Source organism: Nelumbo lutea, chromosome 3 (genome assembly GCF_056320005.1).
Source record: "Nelumbo lutea isolate HS-2025 chromosome 3, American lotus-T2T, whole genome shotgun sequence".
Taxonomy (NCBI): domain Eukaryota; kingdom Viridiplantae; phylum Streptophyta; class Magnoliopsida; order Proteales; family Nelumbonaceae; genus Nelumbo; species Nelumbo lutea.
In genome coordinates, this window is record NC_142686.1 from 104767123 (window position 1) to 104794956 (window position 27834).

Consider the following 27834-nt stretch of genomic DNA (forward strand, 5'->3'; position numbering starts at 1 on the left):
TTGATCAGTCGGTTCAAAAATTTAAACATAAAAATTAAGTTTAAATTAAAAAAAATTACAATGACATTATTTTAAAAAATAAAATTTTGATATAAACTATTTTAGCATAAGAAATATTGAAAATTTCCTACTTCTCCATATTAAAAAAAATATTAATATATATCTATGGTCGAGTTGTTCAATTTTAGTCGGTTTACAAATGGGCAAAGCAAAAACGATCAAACTTAGTTGGGTTGGGAAATTATTGAACCATAGCCGAATGGAAATACTAGAAATCAGGTTGGCCAATTTCATTAGTTTGATTTGGAATGACAATGAGGTGGGGCAGGGATGAGGAGCCTCTCCACATCCACGTCCTCGTCCCCATCCACACTAATGGGGACAAAATTATCCCCATCCCCGTCTCCACAGGGATCCCCACTCCTTGTGATTCTTTATAATGTCAACCATTATATTTTTGTTTTTTAATTTTATTTAAAAAATAAAAATAAAATAATTAAAATTTACAACCCTATTAAAAAAAATTCAAACATATTCAACCATATTTTTAAAAATATTAACATATGTATGTGTGCATATATACATATATAAACATATGCATATATATACATATATATTAGTCAGGGTCCATGTGGGGCAAGGAGTGCTCTCCCTATCCCTAAACCGTCTCTGCAATGGGGGTGAAAATTTCTCCATCTCTGTCCCATTCCGGGTAGATCCCCACGGGGATCGGGGAAATGGGGGGGGAACTTGTCATCCCTAAGTTTGATAAACAACCATATCTAAAATTAATTATTGTTATTTTTTGTATTGTAAAAAATTATTAAAAGTAATATATAAAATATAGATGACTATTAATTATTATATAAACAATTGTATACTCTTACATATTTCTATTATTTATCTTTAACTTAACATATCTCGTGCATCGCACGGGTCCTCCCTAGTAATATCATACAACGAAATCATCAAAAAAGCTCAAGGAACTTCCTCTCAGCCCCCTACTTTGATGGACCTAAAGCAAGAGGTCAACAATCTCAAAACCGATGTTAAATCCTTGAAAGGAAGAATTGAGATATTAAAATCTTATAAAGATTCCATACACCAAGAGGGATCTAGCAGATCTTCAGAAATAGGAAGTGTAGAACCCGCATCGCTGAATTTGTGGGAGAGGATGAAGACTTTGTATATTTAAATGAAGAGGTAAAATACAAAAAATGGTACTCAAGAATAACTATTAAAATTAAAGATTTTAGTTTCTCAATTATAGCCTTAATTGATTCAGGTGCAGATATAAACTGCACAGAGGAAGGAATTGTGCCTTCCAAATACTTTGAAAAAACTTCCCAACAAGTAAATGCTACTAATGGAAGGAAGTTGGAGATTAAATACAAAATCCTTGTGGCCCATATCTGTAACCAAGGAACCTGCTTGAAAACCATGCTTCTTATGGTAAAAAACCTTAGGCAGGATGTCATATTAGGAACACCCTTCCTATTATCAGTTCTTCCTTGCTAAATAGATTTTGCAGGAATTACTACCACTATAGGTGAAATAACCATCACCTATAAGTTCTACCAAAAGCCAAAAACAACAACTATAAATACTTAAAGGGAATATTTGGAAAATAAAGTCAAATTTATTTTTGAATTGCAGACCAATTGGAAAAAGAAAAGAAACTGGTTAAATCCTTGGAAGATCCAAAAACTCAACTAAAACCAGACCAATTGGAAAAGGAAATATGCACTGAGATTCCCAATGCATTATGGCATAGGAAAAGGCATGTAGTAAGCCTTCCTTATGAGGAAGAGTTTAATGAAACAAAAATTCCCACTAAAACCAGACCAATTCAGATGAATAGTAGATTATTAGAGATTTGCAAAAGAGAAATTCAAGAATTAATAGCAAAAGGTCTAATTAGACTAAGTCCCCTTGGAGCTGCCCAACATTCTATGTGGAAAACACAACAGAGATGGGTACCAAGGCTAGTGATTAATTATAAATCACTCAATAAAGCCTTGAGATGGATTAGATATCCCGTCCCTAATAAGCAAGACCTAATAAATAAGTTATATGATGCAAAAATATTTTCCAAATTTGACCTAAAATCAAGTTATTAGCAAATCCAAATTAATGAAAAGGATAGATATAAAACATCTTTCATAGTTTCTTTTGGGCACTATGAATGGAATGTTATGCCCTTTAGATTAAAAGAATGCTCCCTCTGAATTCTAGAGAATTATGAATGATATTTTTATTCCTCATACTCAATTCATCATAGTCTATATAGATGATGTATTAGTATATTCTCCATATTTGAAATCCCATTGGAAACACTTGAACATATTTCTAAAAATCATGAGAGAAAATGGTTTAGCTGCATCAACTAAGAAGATGAAACTATTTCAAACATAAGTAAGATTTTTGGGATATCAAATATCCAAAGGGAAAATAACCCCTATTTAGAAAGTGATAGAATTTGCAGACAAAGTTTTCGATGAAATTAAGGATGGGACCCAACTCCAAAGATTTTTAGGTAATCTTAACTATGTAGTAGACTATTACAAAGACCTAGCTAGAAACCGACAACTGCTCCAAAAAAGACTAAAGAAAAGTCCTTCGAAGTGGAATGATCAGTTCACTCAAACAATGATAAGAATAAAGCAAGGGGTAAAAAACCCTTCCATGTCTCAATATCCCTCATCTAGGGATCCCCAAGATCGTAGAAACCGATGCTAGTGAAATTGGATATGGAGGAATCTTAAAGCAACATAGGAATGAAAAGATGAAATCATCCGTTTCACCTCTGGTACCTGGAATGAAACCCATAAAAAATATTCTATTGTCAAAAAGGAGATACTAAGCATTGTTTTATGCATATCAAAATTTCAAGGAGATTTGATAAATCAACATTTTACTTTGCAAATTGATTGTAAATTTGCAAAAGAAATTCTTGAAAAAGACGTTAAAAATTTGGTTTCAAAGCAGATTTTTCCAGATGGCAAGCTATTTTATTAGTTTTCAAGTTTAAAACAAAGTATATTAAAGAATCTGATAATGTTTTGATAGACTTCTTGACCAGGGAATTCCTCTAAAGACATCTAATTAAAGATGGCCACTAGGATAAAAGTTCTCCCTCCAAGTCCTAATCAAAGGCATTAAAGAAGGACTAATCAATATATCCCTCGAACTTATTAATTCGGATTAAGCTCTTTCAGGACTTATCAGTCCCCAAGTGCTTCTCCCTTAATTAGGGAGCCCTCTACGACAATTGATGAGGCTAATTCCAACTAGTACATAACCAAATCTTCAGAGTTCGTGGTAACAATATCTCGTGAAGAAGTGGTTGCGGTATCCTCTCATATAAATCCAGAAGGTGCTCTTCAACTTCTCGCCTTAGAATGCCTTGATGGTAATCATTTCACAGTGTGTGGTCTGAATAAAGACCAAAAGTACTATGAAGAAATTCTCCTTCATATGGGTTTTGCTAGAATTTAGCACTACTACAAGGACCCTAGTAAATCAAAAATAGCTTATTCAAAGCTAGTAATAGTTAAATTTATGTCAAAGGCATCTTAGGGTGACTCCAACAAACCAGGATTTATCACCAAGCCAATAGACAGGAGATCTAGAAAGTTCAATTACTAGGATTATCAGGATGCTTGGTATAAGGTATTTTTTGTTCAAAATTCTATCTTCAAACATTCGTGGTTCATCTAGTTCTCTAAATAGTTTCAGGGCCCATATTTAGATTGAGCCTATGTTTGGTGGACTACATGGGGAGCAACAAATGATATCTTTCCTAAAAAATAATTATTAGATAAGTATTCAAATTTTGGGCAAGGAAGAAGCTAGTTAGAGTTCAAACATATAAAACAATTTGAATTCTTTAAAACATATCACCTTCCTTGGATCCTAAAATGGAGTTATCATTTGGATGTTTTGTGGATGCCTCCATCCATTAATAGAATCATTGAAATTAAGTGGTGGGATAAGTTCGACCTCACGTTAGCTCTTAAGCCAGTAGAAGAAGACGAGGATTTTTAGACACTGTTTGAGTCCTATTTGGAAAAGATCAAAAGCAAGTTTTATGACTTGGATCCCATTTGAGCTCGAAGAGATGTCCCTTTGGTTTGCAGAAAAGATGAAAGAGAAAAGCAAAGGAATCTCTAAAGATATCGATACCGAAAGTGTTCGGTCTTTCAGTACTCACTAAGGGTTTCGATTAAGAAGGAATCTAACTGTTGATAGATATCTGTCCACTTTAAAAATGTTTGACCTTATCTTCAACAGTAAGATTCATCACATAGAAAGTCAAAAATAAAGGAGCATTTTCTCATAGTAAAGAGATAATTAAGAAGCATCTCCAGCTCATCTCCCTGTCTAAAAAAGACAAAAGCAAAAAAATCAAGCGTCTCAATTAAAGATGCCCCCAAGATAAGATCGAATTTGAAAAGAGATTTCTCGAAGCTTTTCTCCTACCTATAAATAAGGATCACCTTCTCATTCCAGGGCACGGCTGAGAATTATGTCTATGAGTGTTTTCTTTCTAGTCTTCTTGTTCTAAGTGTTTGTGAGCATTTTCTTTTTTAAGTGTATTTCATCTGAAAGTTCTTGTGAGGATTGTCGAGTGTAATTGTTAAGTTGTGCTTCCAATGTGAGTGTGCTTTCGGTGTACTTTTCGTTTTGTAAGTTGAATATTTCTGTAAACCTCATTTGTAACATGTTCTTTCTTTAAATCGAACTATATTACTTTGTTGTTTTCACTGTTTTGCTGTTTTTATGCATAGCATATTGCCTCCCTCAGTTTATGTGCAAGATTGCAAATACAAAATTCAGATTTGGATTCAATCCAAAAGAAGTAGTGATTCTGATTTAGGTGATGTTTGGTATGGTGATGTTCAGGCTACGTAAAACATCACCACCATACCAAACGCAATGGACATAATCGCAACATACAATGGACATACAACTCCACTTTTGTATAAACGCAATGGACATACACAACATACTAAGCATCTCCTCATCAGCGTCTACCTTTCACATACTAAAAGATTTAAACCACGGTAAAATGCTCTTGCTTTCTAGAACAAAACCGAATAAAATCGGCTTATCTTGCGAAAGCAATGGAGAACAGAAGTATGGAGGTACTTTTAATTGGTACTCAAAAGTTTGGAACGTCAAATGCCCCCCAAAACTAAAAGTTTTTCTTTTTCTCCTACTCATGGATAGACTTCCCTCAAGTCAAGGGAACTTTTGAGAAAAAAAGGGGTTTTAATGTGAGTTAGAAAATTGTATTCATATTTTCAATTTGTGCAACTATGCAAAACAAAAATGGCTGGTGGTTACTCCTAGTATCGAAGGTCCAAATGATGATGAAGTTACTTTGAGGATGTGGTGGGAGAGGATTTCAACTCATAATCATGAAAATAATTTGGAAAAAATTGTCTTTATCTTGTGGTTCATGTGAAAAAGTAGAAATCAAAAAGTTTTTGAAAATATTGAGACTCCCCCTCCTCAGGTTCTTGAGAGAGCAAGCATTGCTTTATCTAATGCTACCCCCAGTCTTGTGTAGTTTCTTTTGGTTCTATAAAAAAAGAAATAAAAATTCTAAGTTTGTTAGGTTAATGAACAGTGATATCTTGATATTTTAACTGCCCAAACAATGCAACCATTTTTGAAAAAAAAAAACTTTTTCTCAAGCTTTCACCAATAAAAAAAAAAAAAAAACACTCCCAATCACCACTTTTTGATAACCCATTTTTTGAGTTAAAATATGATATCGGAAAACTTTGAAGCCATTCAAATGGTATCATAATAGGAGTGATCAATCAGGTGGTATTAATCAAAATTCAAGGGGGTGCTTTAATGGGTTAAAGCTCTTATGGTATCATAAAATTTTCCCCCATTTTATATTACAGGTTATTGGTTTCTGAAGTCGTTTTTTTTTTGAATTCCAAGAGACTTGGCTGGCTGAATTGAATCATTTAATGCCTTTTATAGATAAAAAGGGAAAACTTTCGAGGGTGTATATATTAAAAGTCCAACTTCAGCTTTTGTAATCGACTATAATAAGAGAAAGCTTTAAGTTCAGCCACATCGGCTGTTATGATGAAAAGACTTTTTTTTTTTTTTTTTTGTGCTACAAGTTTAACACTGTTTTTTAGTAGAATACATTGTGCTCTTTAAATGTATTCCACGTACAAAATAAAAAATATAAAGATTTGGGCAATTTTTGGAGTCCCGATTTACTCCCAATAAAACATGTTCCATTGCTTCCAAAACGATATATAGCTTTACATATCAAACATGTTAGTATGTTTTATTGAGAATAAACCCGAACTTTGATTTTTTAATGTAAAACTGGCTGTATTTATCGATCGTTCTTTCTAAAAATGGAGTTCATCAAGCGAGAAAACAGATGATCATACTTATTCCAATAAGCTTCATGTCCAGAGCATCTTATTCATATGAAAAGTTCCACTCCTATCTCTTACCACAAAATCTTTTCACATCCCTACCCACAGGACATCACAGCGGTGCAATGCAAAAATCTTGCAATGAAGACAAGAAAAGAAATTCCCAATGTACGGCTGTAATGTCTGGTGGGTAGGAATATGGGAAGAGTTGTAAGAAGGAAACCAGTCATTTCTTCCTTGTTATGGGTAAAATTCAGTCCATTTATCTCTCTCTCACCTAACAATTTCTGTTAACACACTTTATCCAATCAAATCTCACGTCGATTTTATCACCTGATAGTGAATCCACCAGTGATTGTCCCCCAATAATGTTGACACACTAATAGGCATGATGCACGTGGGATTTACAGCTTTCTTGGAGGATTATGGTTTGTCTTTGAGTCGATATCGTGAACATAACCATTTGAGGAGGTATTCTAATTTGAATTGTTTTCTTATTCTCATTTCAAAAAGGAAAAAAAAAAAAACCAAAACAAAATTAGCTGGCTTGAAAATAAACCGATTTTTTAATAAAAATATAAAAGATATGTTCTTGATTATATGTGTTTTTCGTTTTCAAAATTTAAGGCTGTTTTTGGTTGCAATGCAAATAAATTTGCACTGATGCAAAACTATGGCAGTGCAAATGATGAGTGTAAATTCTGGCTTATTTTTGTTGCAAATTTTAGCTTATTTTGTTTGATTACAGTATAAATGAAGTGAATTAAGACATGAAGCAGAATAAAATTAAACAAGAATTTGCATTTTTTTCATTTGCATTCCCATGCATTTGTACTAGTGCAAATAAAATTGTACTATAACCAAATACAGCCTAAAGCTTAGTTTGGAAGGAGTACAAATACAAATATGTAGAATGCAAAACCTTGCATTTTGTATTATTTTCTATATATTTGTACTCCTTCCAAATTGAGCCCAAATAAAAAATGTATTCTTAAGTTTCTGGTTTAAAAAGATATTTTCATCTAGTTATTTAATATCATGTACCACGAACGAGTGTGTTATAAGACTAAACAAGTTAAAAGCTGAAAATGAAATCTTACGAAAGAACCTAGAAGTAACTCCTATAGATGATAAAATGAGAGAAAATAAATTGAGGTGGTTTGATCAAATGCATGATAAGACAATCAATAACACACTTTAGGAAAAATAATCTATGACAAGTTGAAGGGGATAGAAGAATTAGGGGCAAATGGAAAAAAGGACTTGGGTGGACGTAATGAGAAATGATTTAAACACCCATACTTCAACAATGGATATGACGAACATAATGGAATGGGCAAACCAAGATTTATCATTTATGTAGACAACCTCATATAGTTGGGACAAGGTTCAGATAATGATGCATACACATAAATATTTGTTTTATTTTATATAATCTGATATATTATATATCTAAATATTCTAAAATGACACCCAATATAATGTAGTGTATATAATATTTTATATTTATAAGAATTATAATATATATTGTATACATATATTATATGTTATATGATATAAAACATAATAAATATAAAATGTAATGTTATTTAAAGGAATAGGCACAAAGCCTGGCCCGGGCTTATATTTTAGGCCTGGAGTTTGAATGGGCCGGGCAGGTCCTGGGCCCAGCCCATGATCTAATCTTTGCTATTATTTTGAGTGTAGACGCTCCCTGAAGTGGATCCACCTGAATCATGATAGTGATACTCTCCAAATGCAACCAGTGGCGAGTAAGATGGGTGCCAGACCACAACCATCCCCAGAGCCACTATTTCGTCTGCGCAAAAGAAGCAACAAAAAAATATCCTTTTACGTAGGATATAAACTACAAAACATAGAATACAGACGTAAAGAAAGAGTAATAAAGAGCTAGGAAAATGAGAGAGTTCTCATATTTTAGTTCCTGAGTTAGAGAAAACAATTCTAAAGATATATTTGCACCCTAGATAACTCACAGAGAGATTATTTACTACTCGTTTTTCTTAGCACCAAAGTCCAACCATGTCAACCTCTATGACAGATTCAAAAGGAATAACTAATATCCTTCAAACTCTGACATGAGCATTCCGCAATACAGCAGCTTGACCTCAAGAGAGATTAATTTCGATTATCTGCTAAATAGAACTTCATCAAATATTGAGTTTCATATACATGGTTGACAGAGTAGTTTCCATTACCACTCATAACAACTTCAGTAAGGCATGTTTAAACATATATTGATGAGAGAACTTACACAATGTTTATGTATGGTATAACAAAGGAATTAAAAAAAAAAAAATCAGCTCTGCCATAGGCACAGATGCAATAACTAACATAACTAGCAGTGGAGAGGATATTCCAAAAATAATAATAATGAAAATGAGAAGATCCACTCATCTGTATGTTGTGTCATAACTCGGACCCTATTTGCATTTTAGGATGGACAACATCTTGGTCAATCCATTTACGAGACTCTTCCCACAATTGGGTCTCAATTCCTAATTTCCTGAGCTCCACCATACCTCTCTCAACTGTAAGATTGAAGACAAAAACATCAACAAGTGGACAATTTACATCGTCAAGCCAACTGATCAAGTTTCTATCTATGCACAATTAAAAAGAATCGGTATATGATCCCAGCATATATCATGTGGATAATACTCTTCACCATCCATGATTACACAACTTAACCCGTATGAACACAGTCACCTTTTACAACCCTTAAAGTTCAACATCAGTGGATAATTTACCACTGACAACTCCAGTTTACAGTGGATGAAGATGAACATCTTATATATGACAAGCAATGTGTTTAGTTCTCTATATATTCAGTTATCCAAACACCATTATCTGCTTCTCCAGTACACTGAAATTCCAATGGACAAAGAAATCCCCCTTCTTTCATCCCCCCTTCATATTTGTGCAGATGTGTGTGTCTATCTGGGTAGTATCTGTGGTACTCATAATTTATGTTTTGGCAAGCACAACTAAAGAACTAGCAAATTACCATCAACAGCATCATGTGACGTTGGTGACCGGGAACTGTGGTTGATCCAGAATTGCAAACGCTCATCTGCAATGTCCTGTTCCAGCCCATGATTTTTTGCTCTTCTCCAGAAATATGTAAGCCAAGCCTGCAAAGGCATAAAATCAAACACAGGTGCTCAGATGCCCTGACTTTGTTACATTCAAATAGTTTATTCAATTTCCTATAGAACAATTTGCTGTCACTTAATTACAAGTGCTCAGATGCCCTGACTTTGTTACATTCAAATAGTTTATTCAATTTCCTATAGAACAATTTTCAAGGTTATGCAATTTGAGTACAATTTAATTAACTCTTCTTTGAATTACAAGTTTTGTACAGAATTTATAATTTTTTATTTTCTTTTTCCATGATAACATTTTAGTCATGCATATCTTCTTATTTCAAGCTTCTCTTTAATTATGAATGGGTCCATAAATTTCTAAGGGTCATTTAAAATCCCTGAAGTTTTGGGTAAACTAGAATATCAAAACATCTAAATGAAATGAGGTTTTCAGAGAAGGTATAAAGTTGTGTTTTCATCTTACTTCCAAGGTTTCTTCCTGTAATGATCTTGAAAGAAAGGAGCTTACTCTTCATTTCTTCTTTCAACCTCATCTCCTAGGGTCTTTGTAGACATTCGAGCTCCTTCTTTAGCTGATTAACTGAACACCCAACCCTATTAACAGGGTCTGGGTCCACAAACATAAGACTCAATCATAATCAGTCAATCTTGGGTCCATTTACTCAAGACCCGATAGAAAATCTGGTCCAACCCTGATCCTGTTAGCAGGTGGTCAATCAATATTCTAGTGTATGAATATTAATGTTCTAAGTTGGGAAAAAACAATTCCTTTTCCAAATTTATCTCCAACTGTTGGTCTTTTTCAATTTCCACACTAGTTTAGTTCCAATCAATTCACAGGTCTGGTTTGGAATACCTGCCTAATATCCAGATCCAAAACTGATAAAAATAAGAATTAACATAACAATCAGGGCTGCAATTTTTACAGGACAAACCGAATCCTGCCAAGATTTTGCATGGGCTGGGCTTGGATTTTCAGGTTCTAGGCAGTCCTGGACCTGGAAGTTCAGGCTTTACTCCAAATTTGTGTTTGCTTTGGGTTGAAGCCTCAGGTAGCTCAAGCCCACCCAACCTTCTAAAACATATGAACTCCAATGTATATATGTAATTTATACAAGTTTATACTATGCATTTACACTATTATGAACACTAATACAATATCTTTATGCTATGTATAAGATGGCTTACACATATGGACATACACATATCTAATGTGTGTGTGTGTTTTTTAAGTACAAATGAAGGTAGAAGTGCAAAACATGAGCAAAAGGAGCTTCAAACATTACCAATCCACCCAGGCTTGAGGCCAGCACAAGTTGTGATAGGGCTTTAGCTCAGGCTGGCCAGACTGGGCTTTGACCATGGATTGGGCTGGACCTTGGCCTAAGGTCCAGGGTCTATGGTTGGGCAATGGGTATGGGCATAGGTTAGACATAAACTCAGCCCAACCTGCTCAGGGTTCAATTCCTACACAAAATAGGTTCTGGATCTATATATGTATGACCAGGACCAAACCTGATCCATCAACACCCCTTGTATAATAGATATTTAGATTCCTCTTCGTTATGGCTTCACAATCAGATCATACTTGCTGATCTACATAGACAGCAGGCTACAGCATGACATGAAGCTAATCAGTACTCTTAGTAAACCATTGGCTTATTACTGCTCACAATCAGTCATGTTAGTGCATACTATTCATCATTTATATCAAAATGAATCTACTAATTTATTTCGTTTCTGACAGGGTTAATGGCACAACTGTGAGATTACTGATAAACAATCAGGAACAAGAAAGACAGGAATTTGTATAATATTCTTTTACTATAACAGAATTGCTAAACCAGGAATTAACCGGAGGACTAAAACACTAGATGCTATGTTTTACATCACTTGTGACAACAAATAAGTTCACAAATCATGGACATGAGAACCAAAAAGGAAATATTTACAGTTAATTGATGAAATGCACTTTCTTTAACAAAAGAAAATAGACAAAAAAAAAAAACTTCTACTATGAGTTTTGTGTAAAGAAATATGAACAAGAATAACTTTTCCAAGGAAATACAATGATACCTGCTTGAAAATCACATCTTCAGACTCCTCCTGGCTCAACTCTGAAACCAAACATTGTTTTGAATTCAACATTCATCAAAGTAAAGGATCAGAAGGATCCATGTAGCAATATTTAATAGAGATCTATCTAAATTTGTCATATCAGGAAACCTCAAGCAATGAAATGAACACATAAGATGTGGCAATCAAGCTAAAGTTCCAAAAAATAACATGTCATTTTCCTGCTCCCTCCTCAGTTTTGTGTAAGGGCATTTTTGTCCTTTTATTATATATTTCTATTAGGGCACCTAGTCTTCTTCTTCTTCTTCTTCTTCTTCTTCTTCTTCTTCTTCTTCTTCTTCTATATCACAGAATATCTTGTAACTTGGTATCAGAGCACCTTAAAGATCAAGGAAATAATCTGCTGCTGGTCGTGACTCACAGACGGACCTGCTGACATCAGCACGCTGGCGGTTGACATCAGCAGTCCATACATTTGGAAGCAGCACTTTGTATTTCTGATGCACGTTGATGTGCCTAGATTTTAAAGGAATTTTGGTGTAGGTTACATGGTAGGTTGAAGCTGTTTGAGATTTTTTTTTGGATTTTCCAGATAAAAATAGGTGAAAATTCCAGATCTGGAGATTAGGGCTTGTATGCTTGTATGGTGGGTTGGCTGCCTTTAAAACCTCTTCTGTTTGAATCATGGGAAGTAGTCCCCAATTTTTTGGAGCCTCAAAATATTCTTGAGAATTTTTTTCCTCCATTGTTTTGCCGCCAACATTTATTTTTCCCTTGTTCTATCGCTGCAACCCGTGTTCAACCTTGTGGGAAAGGATTTTGAGTGTTCAGCTGGTGTTGGGATACTGGTGTTGGTGAGAAAGATTGTTTTTGAGGGGTTGTGATTGATGGACTCACACAAAGATGTCTGTGTGCCTACCTAAGTCCTCTTGGGAGGTAATGATAATGCCAGAGGACAAATTACTACCACAAAACTTGATGGAACAAATTTCCTTGAATGGTTCCAATTAGCTAAGCTTACAACTGGTGGGAGAGGTAAACTTGAGTTCATTACCAGCAAGGAAGCTAAACCAAAGCCTGAAGATCCAAATCATTCCAAATGGGAGCAAGATAATCTGCTAGTCATGTCATACTGAAATCTTTGCCTATTTCCAGGGGGATAAAAAGATACAAGAATACTATTCGAGCTTTATTGATCTCTGGGCTGAATATGAACTTGTTCATACTGAACCTTCTGATCCCGTTGAATGTGTCAAGTGTTTGCAGAAACATATTGAAAATAGGAAAGTTAACCGGTTTCTCATGAGGCTAAGACTCGTATGAAATGATCAGGTCAAATATTTTGAATAGAGGAACTCTTCCAGACTTAGACTTTGTGATGGGAGAGTTGTTGAGGGAAGAAACTAGACTCCTAACTACTGCAAAAATAGAAGGGAAACATCCTAATTTAGGGATTGGTATTGCTTTTCTTGCACGAGGGAATAAGAAATCTGGTGGAAAAGACCCTTCTAAAACTCAATGCTATGAATGTAAAGGATATAGACATATAGCCTCTCATTGCAAAAAGAAGAATGTCTGCACCTATTGCAAAAAAACATGGACATATCATTCCAGATTGCCCAATTCATCCACCCACCCAAGGGACCCATGAAGAAGAATCAACCACGAGCTTACCGGGCGTTTGAGGGACCAGTGTCCGATACCTCTATTGTCAAGGGAGAATCCCCTGCTTCCATGAATAAGGAAGAGATACAACAACCGGTATCCTCTGCCATCTCATTTGCCTTTTCTGCTATCGGCTTACCTGGTGAGTTCTCTGGCTATTGCTCTTCTCCCTCTCACGTTTGTATAATTGATTCCATTGCTACAAATCATATGACTGGGGCCTATCCTAAACCTTCAAATAGACTGTCTGAGACCAACCATAGACATATAGTCATTGCTAATGGTGAGAAACTTGACATCATTGGAAGTGATGGCTTGTGTATCAAACTTTCCCTCTTAAATTCCTTGTCCCTTGCTAAAACTTTCCTTGTTCCTAAACTTATTACCAGCCTTATTTCAGTTGGTCAATTAGTTGATGAATGTCACGTTCTAATCTTTTCTTTTAATGGTTGTTTGATTTAGGACCAGTGCACTGGGGAGGTGAAAGGGAAGGGGCGTAGAATGGGCCGCTTGTTTGCATTAGAGTTTGAGAAATCTCCATCAGCATCATCCTCTACTTATTTGAGCTCTTCTACATTGAGTCCTGTTTTGAGTCAGAGAAACTATGTCTGGGATTTGTGGCATAAACACTTGGGCCACCCAAATTCTGAAAAATTTATATACTTATTTGAGTCTAGTTTTATTAAAACTAAAATTCATTCTATGAAATCCTTTGATACATCTTGTGTTTCTTGTTGTTTGAGTAAGAGTCATGTTTTACCATTCACTCACTGAGCTGAACATGCTACTTTGCCTTTTGAAATTATTCATAGTGATGTTTGAACTTCTTTTGTTGTTTCTCAGATGGCATACACGTATTTTGTGCTATTCATTGATGACTTTACCAGGTACACTTGGATCTACTTTCTCAAACACAAATCTGAAGTTTTTCCAACTTTAGGTTGTTTCATAACATGGTTCGAGTTCGTTTCCAAGCGAATGTGCAAACATTACACTCAGACTCAGGGGGAGAATACAATGATGGTGAGTTTTTGGCTTACCTGAAACATCATGGCGTTCCTCAGCAAAATGGTGTGGCAGAAAGAAAGAATGGTCACATTCTCAACATTGTAAGGACTCTACTACAAGAATCACATGCGCCTCCCACATTTTGGGTTGAGGCTGCTAGTACTGCATTATATCTGATCAATTGTATTCCATTTTCTGTGCTTGCTAACATTTCTCCTCATCAAAAGATGTTTGGATCCCTCCCAGATCTTTCCCATCTTCATGTCTTTGGGTGTCTATGCTTTGTTCATCTTTCTCCTCGTGAATGTTCAAAGCTTTCAGCTCAATTTGTCATGTGCGCTTTTGTGGGGTATAGCCCTAACCACAAGGGATTCCTTTGTTACGATCCCTCAGCATGTCGTATTCGTATTTCTTGAAATGTGATTTTTCTTGAGCATATCCTTTTTTTTAGGAATTGCCAAGTTATCTGCACCCACTGTTTTAGTTTTGCATGATTTTGAACCACAGGATATTCCATCATCCATTGCTGAGAAGGATCTTCTCGTCTTCTCTCGCAAGTGGGTTCGTGGTCCAGCTCCTCTGCCTACGACCCATCTTCCTCTTGGTTCGGATCCCTCGCCTATCACAGACAACCCTGTAAGTGATGCCCCGGTTTTAGATTCCTTAATTATTCCTCCTTTACCTTTATGTCGTCTTGCTCATCTCTCTAGACCACCTGACCGCTATGGTTTTCCTTCAAACCATAGCTCCTTCTCTGTTGTTTTGACCTCTAAAGATATTCCTCATTCTTACTAGTAGGCTAGTAGCAGCCCTCACTAGAAATAAGCCATGGATGTAGAGATTCAAATCTTGCATGAGAATGACACCTGGGACCTTGTCCCAACACCTTCAAATGGCTCTATTATTGGAAGCAAGTGGGTCTATTCCATCAAGATAAATCTGATGGGACTCTAGACCATTACAAAGTTAGGCTTGTGGCATAGGGTTATACGCAGGAGTATGGCATTGACTACGAAGAGACTTTTGCTCCAGAGATTGCTATAGTCCGTGTTTTTAGCCCTCTCTGCTGCTCACTCTTGGACTATCTTTCAATTGGATGTGAAAAATACCTTTTACATAGGCATCTAAAAGAAACAGTACATATGAAACCTCCTCTAGGGTACTGTAATGATCCCTCCCTCGTCTGTCGGCTAAAGAAGTCCCTCTATGGGATCAAGCAAGCCCCTCGAGCTTGGTTTGAAAAATTCAGAGATGTTGCCGTGCAAACCGGATATAGCCAAAGTGCATTATACTACTCTCTCTTTGTTTGGAAAGACCCCAAGGCCTTACCATTCTCTTACTATATGTGGATGACATACTGTTTGACTGGAGATGATATAGAAGGAATCCAGGACCTTAAGTCTCTTCTCCACGGTTCCTTTCACATGAAAGATCTTGGCCCTCTTAACTATTTCTTAGGACTTGAAGTTCAACAGAGCTCCTAAGGTTATTTTGTCTGCCAACACAAGTATGCCTCTGATCTTGTTAAGTTGGCCAACTTCACTGATGATAAACAGGTTGATACTCCCTTGGAGCTGAATGTCAAATCATCCAAATTAGAAGGATCCCTACTTCCTAATGCTTCCCTCTATAGGCAACTTGTTGGGTCTCTCATTTTTATCATAGGGTCTTGTTGAAGTTTGACCTGCCCTAGAATTATGTCTTGTTCGTTGACTGTAAAGTAAAGTAAACAGCAAGTAGGAGAGGAAAGAAGAAGAGAGAAAAGAGAGGAAAGAGAGAAAGGCTGGTTCGAATTAGAGAAAGATAATCTCCCTAGATTCTACCAGACCTGTTATTATATTATTAACTTATTGGAAAAGACTTAAGTGCCCTTCTTTAAGTAAGAAGCACTCGAACTAACATAACAGTACACATCAACATTCTCAACAAGTACAAAGACCGAAATACCCCTTCACTAACACTGCTAACACTCCCCTTCAAGCTGGTGAGTATATATCATATAATCCCAGCTTGTTACATATGTAGTCCACTCTCCCCCGACTCAAACCTTTTGTAAACAAGTCTGCCCACTGGTTTCCCGTACTAACATATGCAGTTTCTATCACCCCATTCAGCACCTTCTCACTCACAAAATGAGAGTCAACTTCGATGTGCTTGGTTCTTTCATGAAACACCGGATTGGAAGAGATACGAACCAATGCCTGATTGTCACAATAGAGCTTCATTGGAGTACTGATGTCATATCCTATCTCCTGTAGAAGGTTCCTTAGCCACACTAATTCACAAGCAGTATGTGCCATGGCCCTATATTCTGCTTCTGCACTACATCTTGCCACAACTGTTTGCTTCTTACTTTTCCACGTTACCAGGTTACCCCCCAAAAAGGTGCAATAGCCTGTGGTGGATCGTCTATTAGACATACAACTTGCCCAATCAGCATCGGTGTATCCTTCTACTACCAGTTTTCCACCACTCCTATACAGCAAACCATGACTAGGAGCTCCTTTTAGATGCTTCACAATCCTTAGCACTGCATTCCAACGTGGGACCAAAGGTTTCTGCATGAACTGACTCACCACACTAACCGCAAATGAAATATCTGGCCGAGTAATGGTTAGATAGTTTAGTTTGCCTACAAGTCGTCGGTATCTGCCAAGGTCTTCAAATACTTCACCTATATCACTGCTCAGCCTCGTATTTGTTTCCATAGGTGTCTCAGCCGGTTTAGTACCCAACAACCCTGTTTCTTCTAGTAAATCAAGCACATATTTCCTCTGACACAAATTAATGCCATGCTTAGATCTTGCTATCTCTATGCCCAAAAAGTATTTCAACTTGCCAAGGTCCTTTGTCTGAAAGTGTTCCTGTAGGAATGCCTTCAATTTGTCAATGCCCATTTTATCATTCCCAGTCACAACGATATCATCCACATACACCACCAATATTATTTTGCCTACTGAAGAGTCAAAACTGAAGACAGAGTGAACAACTTGGCATTGTTTCATACCAAACTTCTTGACCACCTCACTGAACCTACCAAACCATGCTCGAGGGGACTGTTTAAGTCCATAAATAGCCTTCTTAAGTCTGCATACCTTACCATCCTCCCCCTAAGCAACAAACCCTGGTGGTTGCTCCATGTAGACCTCCTTGAGCAAATCACCATGCAAAAAGGCATTTTTGATATCTAGCTGATGGAGAGGCCAATCATACATAGCTGGAAGGGAGATGATGACACGAACTAACCCTATCTTAGTAACCGGGGAGAATGTCGTTGTGTAGTCAATGCCATAGGTTTGGGAGTACCCTTTGGCAACCAATCCCGCCTTCAGGCGCTCAACACGACCATCTGGCAAGTACTTAACACTATACACCCACTTACAACTGACAACCTGCTTCCTAGGAGGAAGAGCGGTGAGATCCCAAGTGTGATTATGATGTAGAGCAGAGAGCTCTTCTTCCATAGCACGGCACCACTCTGGAGAGGTAAGGGCTTCCTAGACATCCTTAGGAACAACCACAGAGGATAACAAAGAGATGAACTGGCGATGGGAGGCGGAGAGGTGGGTAAGTGAAACAAAATTGGAAATAGGGTGAAGGGTGCAAGTACGTTTACCTTTCTGGAAGGCAATAGGAAGATCTAGGTCGGAGGCTGGTGTCGGAGCTGGAGCTGGATCTGTCGATGGTGATGAAGCTGGAGGAGCTGCAGCCGGTGCACGCGGGCGATGTGTATACTCGTGACGGATGGGAGGACGGTCAACCAACGGTGGCACCGGAGGCAAGGACGTAGGCATGACTGGAACCAGAGGAGGTGGATCAGCCATAGGAAGAGGAAGAGGAGGTGGTGATGAGGAAGCAGCAGCACCGGGCCCCACGAAGAATGGAGTAGACTCGAAGAATGTAACATCAGCACATACCAAGGAACGACGAGAACTGGGATGATAACACTTGTACCCTTTCTGAGTTCGGGAATAGCCAAGGAAGATACACTTCAGGGAACGTGCATCTAACTTGTCAGTCCCGGGACCCAGATTATGAACGAAGCAGACACACCCAAATACCTGAAGAGGAAGCGGAAACGGAGACATGTTGGGGAATAAGACACTAAAAGGAGAACAACCATCAAGGATAAACGTGGGTATCCGATTAATTAAGAAATAAGAGGTGAGCATTGCATCGCTCCAAAAGGTTTTGGGAACATTCATGTGGTGCATGAGGGAGCGTGTCGTTTCTACAAGATGGCGGTTCTTTCTCTCAGCCACCCCATTTTGTTGCGGAGTGTAAGTACATGAAGTTTGGTGTATAATGCCATGTTGGTCCAAGTATTCTTGAAAAGATGAAGACAAGTATTCACGACCATTATCAGAACGGAAAATTTTGATGTGAACGCCAAATTGATTGCGGATCTCAGCATAAAATTTCTGGAAGATGCCAAATAATTCACTTCTTTCTTTCATTAAATAGAGCCACGTCATTCTTGAACAGTCATCAACAAAAATAACAAAATATTGGTATCCATTATATGACATCACTTTATAAGGACCCCAAACATCTGAATGAATTAAAGAAAAAAGACTCGACACATGGTTATCGACCCTAGAACGAAAGGGAACACGATGGTGTTTCCCAAATTGTCATGACTCACAATCTAAAACAGAAAGTTGACTCAATGAAGGGACTAAGGACTGCAACACTTTCAGCGAAGGATGACCAAATCTACAATGCCACTGGAGAGGAGAAATGGATGACTGAAGGGCCGTTGACGTTCGTCCACCACCATCAAGATAATACAGTCCACCGGCTTCATGCCCTCCACCAATCTTCATCCCTGTCTTGAGATCCTGAAAAAACACACATAGAAGGGTAAAATGTGATGGAGCACTTAAGGGACTTGGTCAGCTTACTAATAGACATAAGATTAAATGGAAGCTTAGGTACATATAAAATAGGGGATAGGGATATAGGGTCTAGGTCAACATTACCAACACCACAGATAGATGATGTGGAGCCATTAGCAAGGGTAACAGATTGTGATGTTGAGCAATGAGTGAGAGATGAAAACACACCTGGAGTTCCCGTCATGTGATCGGAGGCTCTAGAGTCAATAATCCAGGGGTTGGGTGTGGATGCCAAACAAGCCATACCTGAGTGTGCAAAGGAAGCTGTATTCTACTGCAACTTGGATTGAACAAACCTCTCATACTCATCCCGAGGAACACTCATCATCTCCTTGCCTGGACCATCTGAGGAAGTAGAAGGCATCGGGTCAGCTGACCGGTTCTCCTATTTAGAGCTGAAACTGGTGTCACTAGTCATGGCATGGTTGGCCCACGTCGAGGGAGGACCATGTAAGTCATAGTAGTAGTTAATGGTATGTCCATCCAAACCACAATGAGTACACTTCCGTGGACCCGAGCCACGTCCTCTACCATGAGCTCCCCCTGAATCTCTGCCTCCAGTACGACCACCACCACGGATATGTGTAGATCCACCACTACCACTCCTGCCAGGCTGGGCTCCTCGAGCCCCACTTCTGCCACCTTGACCTCTCTACACTGCACATGCTGATTTATCGGAGACATTAGAATCCATAGATCCAATGGAAGCCCTCCAAAGACGAGCAAACACCTCCTCTAAAGATGGAAGAGCAGATCCCCCTAGTATCTGGGCTCGTACTGGTTCATACTCAGACTTCAGCCCCACCAGAAACCGTGTCACATCAGGCTGCTCTCGCTGTTGCTGTTGAACTTTTACATCAGAAGTGAGGATGATAGACATTTAACTCATTGCGGATATTAATCACACTGGCATAGTACTCCTCAAGGCTCTGATTTCCCTGTTGCGGATTGAAGTATTCCTGATACAGTTGATATACCCTAGTGGTATTATTATCCTGACCTGAATACAATTTCTTAGCATGATCCAACACCTCTTTGGCTGTGTGAAGAGACATGAAGTTCACACTGATTTTGGGTTCCATACTGTTCCACAACCTTGTAATGATCTGTGCATCTTCCTGTTCCTAGTCTTCATACTCTTGAGAACTAGCGGGGGGTTTCTCCTCTCTTATATGCTTCACTTTCTTCTTCGCCTTCAAAAAAACTTCTACAGACTTGGCCCAAGGGACATAATTCTCTCCATCCAGTTTAATGGAGGTCATTTGGACATTCAGGTAGTCAGTAGATATCATGACACTAGGTTTACTATCACTGTTATCTGCCATTGCCGAACTCCCTTATCACTGAATTCTGAGCACTGACTTATGAACACTACACACTGCACACTGCACATAGACACTTCACCGAAATCTCATCGCCTGAAGGCCAACCACACGAAGGGCTGAGACACCACTGCACCACACGTACCAGCCCTAACTAGGGCTTAGAAACCACAGCAACCAATCACCAACGACACAATCGGAGGCATAGGAGCCTCCTAGGGAAGAGGGCGATCACTCCTTTTCAGCCCTTTTCCCAGTCTCCAACTCACAACTAAGAACCCAAGAGAAACCCTAATTCGAATGCGCAGAAGACAGAATTCTAGCAAGTCTGATTTGTTGAACCTGGCTCTGATACCATGTTGAAGTTTGACCTGCCCTAGAATTCTGTCTTGTTCGTTGTCTGTAAAGTAAACAACAAGAAGTAGGAGAGGAAAGAAGAAGAGAGAAATGAGAGGAAAGAGAGAAAGGCTAGTTTGAATTAGAGAAAAAGATATCCCTAGATTTGGCCAGACCTGTGATTATATTATTAACTTATTGGAAAAGACTTAAGTGCCCTTCTTTAAGTAAGAGGCACTCAAACTAACATAACAGTACACATCAACATTCTCAACAAGTACAAAGGACCGAAATACCCCTTCACTAACACCACTAACAAGTTCCATAGGAGTCTCTGCTGGTTTAGCACCTAACAACCATGTTTCTTCAAGTAGATCAGTAACATATTTTCTCTAACATAGGTTGATCCCCTGTTTTGACCTCGCAACCTCTATTCCTAGGAAATACTTTATCTTCCCCAAATCTTTCGTATTGAAGTGGTCCTGTAAGAATTTTTTCAGCCTGTCAATTCCATTGCTGTCACTTCCAGTTATGACAATATCATCCACATACACGACTAGCAAGATTTTCCCATCCTTTGAGTTATAGCTGAACACAGAATGATCAACCTGACACTGTTTCATCCCAAAGGCCTTCACCACTTCACTGAACTTGCCAAACCATGCACGTGGAGATTGTTTCAGTCCATAGATTGCCTTTTTGAGCCTGCACACCTTAGCAGCCTCCCCCTAAGCAACAAACCTTGGTGGTTGTTGCTCCATATACACCTCCTCAACAAGATCACCATGTAGGAAGGCATTTTTTATGTCAAGTTGTACAAGAGGCCAATCATACATAGCAACTAATGAGATCAACACCCGAACTGAACCAATTTTAGCCACAGTAGAGAATGTATCCATATAGTCCACACCATATAACTGAGAAACCACAGAGGAACCACAGAGGGAGAAGAAGAGACCCCGACACTTGAGAAAAATGGAACTGATTCAAAGAAGGTGACATCAGAGCACACAAACAATTTATGAAATTTTGGGTTATAACACTTATACCCTTTCTAAGTCCTCGAGTAGCCAAGAAAAATACACTTCGTAGCTCGATGATCTATCTTGTCTACTCCAGGCCCCAAGTGTTGAACAAAACAAACACAACCCAAAGACTCTTGGGGTGAGAGGAAAAGAAGACAAAGTGGGAAACAACACAGAGAAAGGGGATTGACTTCCAAGGATTGACATGGGCATCCGATTTATCAAAAAACAGGATGTAAGAACAACATCACTCCAAAAATGCTTTGGGACATGCATATTGATCATCAAGGACCGAGCAGTTTCAAGAAAATGTCTATTTTTCCGTTCAGCTACACCGTTTTGTTGCGGGGTGTAGGCACAAGAAGTATGATGAATTATTCCATGATATTCTAGGTATTGCTGAAATGGTGAGGAGATGTATTCTTTGGCATTATCGGAGCGAAGTATTTTCATATGAACACCAAATTGAGTGCGTATTTCTGCATGAAATTTCTGAAAAATAGATAACAATTCACTACGGTCTTTCATAAGATAGATCCATGTCATCATTGAAAAGTCATCAACAAAGATTACAAAATACTTAAACCCATTGTATGACACCACTTTAACTGGACCCCATACATCAGAATGAACTAAAGCAAAAGGACTTGAGACACGACTATCAATTCTTGGACTAAATGAGACTCGATGATGTTTTCCCAACTGACATGACTCACAATCTAATGATGAAAGATGACTCAAGGAAGGAACTAGCAGATTCAAAGCCTTGAGAGAGGGATGATCAAGTCTGCAGTGCCATTGGAGAGGAGTAAGAGACGACTGAAAAGCCACTGGGGGGCCACCACCATCAAGGTAATACAAACCACCAAGTTCATGCCCTCCACCAATCTTCTTACCCGTCTTGAGATCCTGAAACACACAAGAAGAAGGATAGAAGGTTACAGAACAATTAAGGGACTTGGTTAATCTGCTAACAGACATAAGGTTAAAAGGGAACTTAGGAACATATAAAATAGATGCTAAAGACATGGAGGGGAGATCAACATCACCAACACCACAAATAGGAGATGTAGAACCATTAGCAAGTGTAACTGTCTGAGATGTGGAGGAGTGAGAAAGGGAAGAAAATACATCAAGAGTCCCAGACATATGGTCCAAGGCTCTGGAATCAATGATCCAGGGTGAGGTCTTGGAAGCTAAGCAAGTCATACCTGAATGGGCAAGTGTAGCTGCGTTCTGCTGAGATGTTTGAAGGAACTGCTCATATACTGCCCGTGGTACACTCACCATTTCCTGCCCGGAAGCACAAGCGGGTTTGGAGGGGGTTGGGGCAGTTTGTTGGCTTTCAGTAATTGTGCTATTATTCTTGGATGTAGCATGGTTAGCCCAAGTGTTGGGTGGACCATGCAAATCATAGCAGAAATTAATTGTGTGGCCCTCTAAGCCACAATGTGTACATTTTCTCTAAGCATTACTCTTTCCTTTTCCATGGCCTCCCCCTGACTCTCGGCCTCCAATCCGGCCACTAGCTCGATTAAACATGTGTCCACCACGGTTGCTTGGAGGACCACTGCTGCCACCACCACTTTTACTTTCACGGCCACTCCCTTTAGTCACTACCAAACCAGATCTATCAGAGAAGGAAGAATGTTCCACTGGCTCAATGGATGTCCTCTTAAGATGGGCAAAAACTTCTTCAAGTGAGGGGAGAGCTGATCCCCCCAATATCTGTGCTCTGATAGGCTCATACTCAACCTTCAAGCCCACAAGAAACCTAGTCACATCAAGCTGTTCACGTTGCTATTGTTGGGTCTGGACATCTGATGTTAGAGGGTGATATACATTTAGCTCATTGCGGATGTTCCTCAAACTTGCATAATACTCTTCTAAGCTTTGACTTCCTTGCTTCAAATTGAAGTACTCTTGGTATAACTGATATACCCTAGTTGTGTTGTGTTGTCCAGAGTACAACTTTTTAGCATGATCCCAGATCTCTTTGGTTGTATCTAGGAATATGAAGTTCACACTAACCTTTGGTTCCATACTATTCCAAAGCCATGCCATTATCTGTGCATCATCTTGTTCCCAATCATTGAACCCAGGGGAATCAGAGGGAGGTTTCTCCTCCCTCACATGTTTTACTTTCCTCTTGGCCTTCAAGAACACCTCCACAAATTTTTCCCATGGTACATAGTTCTCACCATTCAACTTGATGGATGTCATTTTAACACTTAGATAATCTGGAGAAAGCATGATGCCGGTTTTGTTGTCATTCCCATCTACAGATGAAGCCATTTCAATTATTTCACCTTTGAATATGCACCACAATCTCACACTCTTCACAAGACTTATCTCACTTATGATACCACCAACTCCACCTTCTTCAATTGCACATAATACACTACACTCTAAAGCTGAAATCATTTAGTCAACACATCAAACACTTGGACTGCACACCGCAGAACCGTTTACCATCAACACACCACGGCTGAAATTACTCAGTCATTTCATCGAACACTTGTTCTTCATACTGCAGAACCGATTATACACAAGGTCTAGGGGTTCACTTTTAAGCATTTAGAATCATAGATATGTCAGCCACCACAACACAACCATCACCACACCACTTCTGTCGTGGACATCAATAGTCTACTACTCTTCTTTCAGCACACGTGCGAGCAAGAAAACAAAGGAACATGACTGATATGTGTATCAGTTTCACTCAGCACCACAACAACCAACTTTTGAAGCACAAAAATTAGCATTCACAGTCCATTTCTGAACACACGACAGCAGTGCCCATACCTGTATACGTCTAGCCCTTTTCGTACACTGAATAGAGGGTCTAGTATATCACTTCAACGACCACCACAGCACTGGCCAGAGGCATTCTCACCTCCAGGCCCTCAAAACGGCAACTCCTTTTCAGCCCTTTATCGAGTCTTCAATCAGGTCAGCTGTAGGATGATGAAACCTACTATGAAGCTGGCGGCGAACCTAGGAAGAAGACAACAACAAGAAAACACGAGACCTTATTGCTCTGATACCATGTGAATAAACCCTAGTTGATTCTAGGTCAAAGTAGAGAAGAAGAAAGAAAAAAGAAAAGAGAAAGAAGAAGAAGGAGAGAAGAAGAGTGTTCGGCCAGACTAGAAGAGAGAAATGTGAAAAAATCACTCTCCTAGCCAACCCACTTGAATTTTATTCATAAAACTTAGAGTTACAAGAAAGACAATTTTGTCCCTCATAGAAGATGGGACACATAACTTAAACTCAGATACAAAAGACCTTTCACTTTCAAGAAGATACACCATAATGACCAAAATACCCCTGACTCGAGCATTCTAACAAGGACAAAGCATATTGAGGTGGACCGCCACTTTATCCGCGACCTATTTCTTGCAAACTCTATCTCTCTCCCTCATGTTGCCTCTGAAATGCAAGTTGTTGACATCTTCACAAAGGCCATGATGAGATCCAGACACTTATTTCTAGTAAGCAAACTAATGCTCATGCCTTTGCATCAGTTTGAGGAGGAGTGTGAAGAAACTCCCTGATGTACCATTTTATTGTAGTCCTTATTGTATTGCTGACATCTTTACAAAGGCCATGACGAGATCCATACACTTATTTCTAGTAAGCAAACTGATGCTCATGCCTTTGCATCAATTTGAGGGGGAGTGTGAAGAACCTCCCTAATGTACCATTTTATTGTAGTCCTTATTGTATTGTTTTCTCTTATTTATTATTATTTTCACTTCAGCCTTGCATGGGCCTCTCTGCAAATTCTCTAAATTGTGTTGCCCAACAAGGGCCTATCTGTAATATCTTTAATTTTACTTTCTATATAAAGGACCCTTGGGATAGGGTCGAGTCATCCATTCTTCATCCCTAGAGTTCTGTATTTTGCTCTTGGTTTGTTGACAATGGAAAAACTGAGAGGCATCTTACTCCAACTTGCCTCTGAATTTGGCTCTTGGATAATTGGCACAAGAGCCAATGATCATATGACTAGTATGTCTTCTTACTTCACCACTTATAGATTATTTTCGGGAAAAGGTAAGATTACCGTTGCTGATCGATGTCGGACCCCAATCTAGGGTTTGGGTGAAGTTAAACTTACCAACAACATTTCTCTGAACTTTGTACTCCATGTTCCACAATTGCATAGAAATCGATGAGGCAAAAAAAAAGAAAAAGTGTGAATGTATTCTGGTTTGCATGTTTTTTTGTAGTGGGGTCCCAAATTGTTGTCTTTGGGTAGCTTTGTTGATAGTTTGAGACCAGGGGTATTTTCGTCATTTTATAAGTTAGGTTTTTGGTCAGGGGCAGTTGGGTGCATTTCTGTTGGGTTTTGGTCTCTTGGGTCTTTTTGTAGCAAAAGTTATCTTTTGAGGGCTCATTTGAACTTAGTTTTTGTTGTCGGTTGTTTATGTATTCAGGTTTAGTACCATAAGGGTACTGTTGTAATTTCTTCTTTGATTACATTGTTTGGATGTACTAGTATAAATAATAATAGATCATTCTTTCGCCCCCTAAGTTCAATAGGGGCTTTCAGTCCTCTCAGCTCTCCTCTCCTCTCTCCCTCTCTTCTCTCCTCTTGTCTCTCACTTGCTCTTGCTCTTGCTCAACATGGTATCAAAGCAAGTCGTCCAGGCCTGAAGGGTGGTGTCAAGCAAACCTGTTGTTCAATGTCGATCAGATAGTCTTTTCATCTCCCAGGGCTGTATCCATCGAACTGCTAATCAGTTGTATTCAGTTCGACCCAGAAGTTGTAGAGACTTTTCATCTTCTAGCCTAGAAGTGGTATTCATTGTTGATTCGACTGTAGAGAGGCTATCATCTGAGGTTCGTAGAGGGTATTTTTTGGTTTACAGAGAGGCTATCATCTGAAGTTAAAAGAGGTACTGTTCATTTACTGTTCAGCTGCCCTACGGATTGACTGTTTATTGATTGACTGTTCAGCCGATTGATGGACTATTGAGGGACAGTTTTTTTTTTAACAAAGTAGTTGTATTCAACTTTGTTTTTGTATTCCTTTACCCCTTCGATGGACTGTTGATGTCCTAAACCAGATTTTTATATTGATCTCAGTCATTGACTGTTCGGCTACCAGACCTGCCGATTAGGGGTGTGGTGAACTTCACCTGTTTTTTCTATTCTGTTGGAGGGTCATATGACCTCTATACAACTGTAGGTCATACAGACCTGATTGTGTACTGCAACTGCAGTGTTATTTTCTTGGATTCCTACAAGACCGTAGGTTATACAAACCTGTTCCAGTACTGCAACAGCAGTGTTCAGTCTTTTCTCCTAGTGAAACCGTAGGTCAGAAGGATCTGTTTCTATAATAGCCGTGTATGGAAGTACTCCTTTGGTTGCTGTTTTTTAAACCAGAAATCATGAGTAGTGAAGATTCAGCCTCATCTGGAGTTTCCTCAATGCCGAATGGAATGGGTGGGGGTGACCTATCATTTCCTATGGCTGTTGTCCCTCTTGATGGTTTAAATTACCTAGAGTGGTCAAGAGGGATCAAGTTATACATCACTGCAAGAGGGAAGATAGGCTACATTAATGGGAGGATAAAAGAACCATCCTCCGGGAGTGCTGAATATGATAGATGGAATCAGGAGAACAGTATTGTTATGTCCTGGCTCTTGGTTTCCATGCAACCTCAAATCAAGAAGAATTTCATGTGGGCTGAAACTACGAATGAAATCTGGGAACAAGCAAAGTCTACATATTCAGAATTGAGACACTATGCCAAAATTTATCAACTGCAGGTAGCATCTTCTACTTGTAGACAGGGGGAGAGGTGTTTATCAGTCTATTACTCTGACTTAACATCTGCCTGGAAGGAGTTGGATCACTACCAGAGTGTGGATTGGAAGTGTGATGAGGATGCTAAGAAGTACAAATAGATTGTCTCCCAGCAAAGGGTGTTTGCATTCTTA

General features: G+C 38.7%; 1 protein-coding gene across 3 annotated transcripts in view; it reads right to left on the reverse strand.

The window, feature by feature from the left end:
• Positions 1 to 8542: 8542 nt before the first annotated feature.
• LOC148867342 (coiled-coil domain-containing protein SCD2-like) overlaps positions 8543 to 27834 on the reverse strand; it is a 187342-nt gene continuing 168050 nt past the window's right edge. For all 3 annotated transcript variants that reach the window (XM_088976731.1, XM_088976730.1, XM_088976729.1), the window contains 3 exons: positions 11627 to 11667; positions 9448 to 9574; positions 8543 to 8971 (listed from right to left, as the gene is read on the reverse strand). In XM_088976731.1, the coding sequence (XP_088832857.1) occupies positions 8850 to 8971; positions 9448 to 9574; positions 11627 to 11667 (290 nt within the window). In that variant the 3' untranslated portion in view covers positions 8543 to 8849. The remainder of the gene's footprint in view (positions 8972 to 9447; positions 9575 to 11626; positions 11668 to 27834) is intronic.